The sequence below is a fragment of the Poecilia reticulata genome, unplaced genomic scaffold (assembly GCF_000633615.1).
Source record: "Poecilia reticulata strain Guanapo unplaced genomic scaffold, Guppy_female_1.0+MT scaffold_370, whole genome shotgun sequence".
Taxonomy (NCBI): domain Eukaryota; kingdom Metazoa; phylum Chordata; class Actinopteri; order Cyprinodontiformes; family Poeciliidae; genus Poecilia; species Poecilia reticulata.
The window spans coordinates 1-5,209 of NW_007615140.1; the positions used below are offsets into that span (position 1 = coordinate 1).

The window sequence follows — 5,209 nt, forward strand, 5'->3', positions numbered from 1 at the left end:
GATAGATAGATAGATAGATAGATAGATAGATAGATAGATAGATAGATAGATAGATAGATAGATAGATAGATAGATAGATAGATAGATAGATAGATTGATTGATTGATTGATATCTCACATCATTGACTCTGGCTTGCTCGTCCCACAGTTGCACCCAGACAGCAACCCGTCAAACCCGCAGCTGCACAGCCAGTTTGTGGAGCTGAACGAAGCCTACAGAGTGCTGAGCAAAGAGCTGAGCAGGAAGGAATATGACCTTAAGCTCCAGCATCCATACCAGGGGGGGCAGGCCTTCAGATCAACATCTGGTCACACAGTATACAGAAGGTAAGGCCTCACACTGTACTGGCCGGTGCTCTGCTGCAGCATTTGACTTGTGAAGAGGTTTAAAAGCCTAAACAAATATCCAATCTTTTGTTGCAGTAGCTGTATCTCACCTAGAAAACCTTTAGAAAAATCAAACCTTTTATTCTGAGTACATTTATAAAGTTTCACACAGTTTCAGGCAAAGTCCCTTTAAAATGAATCTAACAAGCATTTTTTTAATATTGCTTCTAACTTAATTTTTTTTATTTGAACAGCGGTTTTTAGGACTTTCTAATTAATAATTTGTGATTTTTCTCCGTTTCTCTAATTGAAAAAATAAAACGCACCACTGAGGCCCATTCTTTATATTTACTACTCAAACCAGGAAAGACAAGAGAACCTGCCATTAGAGTTAGGCAGATGTGTGTTAATAAACATCTCCAACTCACATCAAAGCATTGCGCTAGAGAACATTAACATTTTTTAAAGTTGGCGTCTTTAAAAAATGTTTTTTGCATCATGGGATAAAGAGGAGACTGCTGGACTTTAGCCATATTGGAGCTCCTATTTAAAAGATAAATTTGTTGCCCTTTAGAAAAATACAGCAAAGAGTGGCATCTTCTGGTCTCCAACTGCGCATGGTACCTTTTAGATCCTATTTTCAGGATGTGCCAGCAATAAAACTTCTCCTGTTTCCTACCATCACAAACATAATGGTGGAGTTTACTAAATGCCACAGAGTCTTTAACTGGAATTGTATGGTTTGTTTAGGTGAGACCAAGATTTGGGGATGTGAAGAGTTAGCAACAAACTCTCCAGGTGGGTTTAATGTTCAACAAAATCAGCTCATATTTGCTGTTAATCACAGTCAAGGATTTGTGATGCTGAGGGGCTGTTTTGCTGCCAAACACTCTATGAGTTTTGTCAGATTGCAGAGCACCGTGAACTCTCTGAACTTTAAAAACATAACAGTATTTTTTAAAATAAAAACCTGGTGGCCTGTACCAGAAAACTGCATCATAAGTTGACTTAATCATAAGCCTCTTAACGCATGTCTACCAGCGGACCCAATAAATGTAGTTATTACTGCATGTTTGTCATCCATTGAGGTCATGACTTCAGATTAAGCAACTTGTTATGACCTGATTGACTGGTTGGTAAGAGAGATGCGTTGCAAAGTTCCTCTGAAAATTTAAATCAAAACTGGATGAACTGAGACTTGAAGTAATTAGTTCTCGTAGGCTCCCTCAAGTTCTGTGAGCAAATATAGAAAGTACGCCTGACCTAAAAAGCCACGGCAGTAATTTTAGCACAAATGCAGTGCTTTAAAGCCGGCAGAAAAGTATCTTTTCACGCTCTAACATTTAAAAAAAGAGAAAAAAATCATCATCAACCTCAGAGGTGATTAAAATATCTGATGTTCTTTTTGTCGGGAGAGAAAACGGAAAGTTGTTGAGATTTATGTGCATTTCAGCTCAGTTGCTCCCCTCTGATCACCTCTATTTGGTCTGTTAGTGTCACTTCTGATCATCACCAGTGTATTTCTCTTCCTTCTTTCTCCCAGCACTACTACTAACGACAACGTTCGCTACTGGGAGCAGTTTCGTCATGCCCAGTCTCCAGAGGCGACTGCAGAGGAGGGGAAGCAGAAGAGGAAGAGGAACTTCAGGCTGGTGATTTACTGTGTCATCACGATGGTACTCAGTCTGGGAGCGCATGCGGTCTTCTTTAGGTAGCTATCTCCATACCTTATGCTGAAATATTCAGGCCTCTCTATTTAAAAAACCATCAGAAAACCTTTTTTTAAATGTTTTTTTTTTTATTGCACGGTTAAGTGGGGTGTATTCCTGCATGCCTCTGTGCCATGTGCTCTGGCACAACCTCGCCACTCATTTCCTCATATTTGTTTCCACACAATGACTCTGTGCCTCTTGTGTTTGCTGAGATTCACTTCTTTGTGAATCTGAGCAGCTGTTATAACAGCTGAACAAACTCATAAACTCAGGGGGGGATGACGGGGGCTCAGGTCAAGCAAACAGCGAGCAGTTGTTTCTCCAACTTTTTCAGGAAACTGGAAGAAGTTCACAATAGCTTCATGGACGAGAAAGACAGAGCCATCACAGAAATCTACAACGAAGCCAAAGAGAGAGCCAGGTGAGCGCACCGCCTTCCGAGCGCTGAGTGTCCGGCGCTGGAGGCTGACTCCCCGGTCTGCTCTCTTCCAGGGTCAACGGTTTCAAGAAGCAGACAGAAATCCTGCGGCAGAAGCACGCTGACTTTCAGGAGAAAGTGATCATGAATAAGGGCGGACCGGAGAAGTAGGAGCGTCTCCTCTTGCGCTCTCCTGCAGAATGAAAACGTGGAGGAACTCGCTTTAGTTGTGCGACTGGTAGAGGTTATTTTTCCAGATTTCTGCTGGAACTTGGATGAGATCCTGGCTTAGCGGGTCAGGATGGGGATGTGGGATACTTTCCTTTGGCCACATATGTGTTGCTGCTACAACACGCTCAAGTATACAGTGCCTTGCAAATCTACTCAAACCCCCTTCAACTTTTACCCGTTTTGTCACGTTACAAACACAAAATTGAGTGTGTTTTACTGAGATTCCATGTTATGATTGATTAACACGTGAAGGGGAAGGAAAACTCTGGACTTTATTGAAGCTTTTAACTTTACCGCAGATATTTGTCGATTTAGGGTGTGTGGCAGCTTTGCATACGAAGAGACTTAAAATCAATGTTCGTCCTTCTGTATTGCATTGGAATTAGGTCTGAACTTTGACTAGGCCATTCTAACACTCATACACATTAATTTAATCTAACCCTTTTCAATGTAGCTCTGGTTGCACTTTGGCTAGAAGGTGAACCTCTGCCACGGCCTTCAGCGTTCTGCAGCCTCCAACAGGTTTTCCTTCAGTGTTGACCAGCATCACGGTCCCTGCTGAGGAAAAGAGTCTCCACAGCACGATGCTGCCACAGCCATGTTTCTCTGTGAAGATGGTTTGTTACCAGGAGAGACACAGTCTTGGCTTTCATCCACACATTGTGCTTTGTGTAAAGGCCAGAAAGTTTAACATTGGTCTAGTTTTGTTAAACAACCATCTTCTATAGGTTTGCTGTTACTTCAAATGGGACTACTTGTGCCTATTTCTCAATGACTTTCTTCTTATCGGTCTTCCATTAAGCTCAGATTTGTGGAGTGTGTGATAGTTGTTGTGTTGACAGATTCTCCCACCTGAGTTGTGGATCTCTGCAGCCCCTCCAGAGATTTATACTGCTTATCTGATTAATGTTCTCCTTTCCTGGTCTGTTAGTTTAGGTGGATGGATAAAAGGGAAGAAAACAAATGCACTCCACACTTTTCAGCTTTTTATTTGAGGTCCCCCCCTCGTGCCCCTGTACTGTAAAGTTGTTGGCCTGTAAATGCATTGAAGTCTGGTTGTAATGTGACAAAATGTGAACAAGTCAGTTTTTCAAGGCACTTGACATCACTGGGCTACTCTGCTGAACTATTTATGGTTTATGAATTATTTCCATTTGAGGAGATGTTAGCCTGCACTTTTCTTCACAGACCTCTCTAGTGTTCGCACAATAAAATAAGAATGTTTTTTTTTTTTTAATTATTGTTTTCAGCCTGATCTCTGATGGCTGATCAGATTTATAGAGGATCTCATGAACACCAGGATGTTTCTAAAAGAAGCTGATTGGTTAATCGACATCCTTAAGGATGACTCGTCTCGTTTTGGACAGAGCGCAGAGAGGGGAACGTGTTTCAGGTTAACCACAACCTGAGTTCTCAGCTGTTTTATATTTGACTCATCTGCAGGGATGCTCTGCATTTTTACCCATAACTCATGCTTGTTTTTTTTAAACAGACATGTTAAACGACCAATGTTATATCTTTTTACTTATAGTCAATTTTAATAATAACACTGCAAAAGTATGTATTTTATGGAAATAAGCAACAAAAAACGGCAAATAAGTGATTCTAATGTGAAATCCAGAAACAAAATTTACCATTCTGCCTCTCTGATTTTGTTTTGAAATTAGAGAGATAGTTTTGTGTTTATCTGTCTTTGGATGAAGGCCTTATGTATTTTCCCTACATGGACCCCAGAGAGGAGCGATTAAAAGATCAATTTATTTCTCATCAGTATTTTCTTCTTGGCTGCTTTGTCAAAAAAGACGCCGCTCCGTTTTAAAAAAAAAAAGAAGTCTTATTTTTCAGATTATCTTTTTACTGATGTCCTCTACTGTGAAATTAATTTCCTCTGCTTGGCAGAGATAACAAGAGGCTTTAAACATTTCCCTTTTAATGAGCAACAGCACAGTAGCTATTGGACAATGATTAATGTGCTCTGCTTCAGAAATCCAAACTATTTTTCCACCGCGTCAACAGTAAGCGAAAAAAAAAGTTCTGGAGTGAAAATAATCAGCTGAAACTTGTCTTTATGTGTGACTCCATGAAGCAGAAACAGGGTTTCCCTTTTTTAAAGAGCAGATGCACCAGTTTTGAGCTCTGAGGGAACAAACGACCGTTTTCCCTGTCAGTCCTCTTCTCACCAGCGGCCCCCGCCCTCAGACGCAGCGGGAGATAACGCAGTGCGTCCCCGCATCGCTCGCAGACACCCTCACCCTCATGTGGCGTGTGAGTGCGCCGGCATAACCCAAACACACCATAATGACTGAGATTGTGGTGTCATCTTGCCTACACACACACACACACACACACAAACTCTGATGTAGGACTGAAACACAAGGCTCATGGGAAAGGAGCTGCTGCAGCTATGAATAAAGTTTTAATTGACTTTCATGTTTAGTTTAATGAGATGCAGAGAAAACTGCCAGTCAAACCCCAGAATAATAGTCCAGCCCTTTTTATTTGACAGACAATAGAAGGTAAA

At 41.2% G+C, this 5,209-nt stretch overlaps 1 protein-coding gene across 1 annotated transcript; it reads left to right on the plus strand.

Moving 5' to 3' along the window:
- Nucleotides 1–148: 148 nt before the first annotated feature.
- On the plus strand, nucleotides 149–4,458 carry dnajc4 (DnaJ (Hsp40) homolog, subfamily C, member 4; the record flags this gene model as incomplete). The annotated part of the gene is made up of 4 exons (XM_008403261.1): nucleotides 149–327; nucleotides 1,871–2,038; nucleotides 2,374–2,460; nucleotides 2,532–4,458. Coding segments are annotated over 4 exons (531 nt in total), but the record flags the coding sequence as incomplete, so codon positions are not given.
- Between the last annotated feature and the right edge of the window lie 751 nt (nucleotides 4,459–5,209).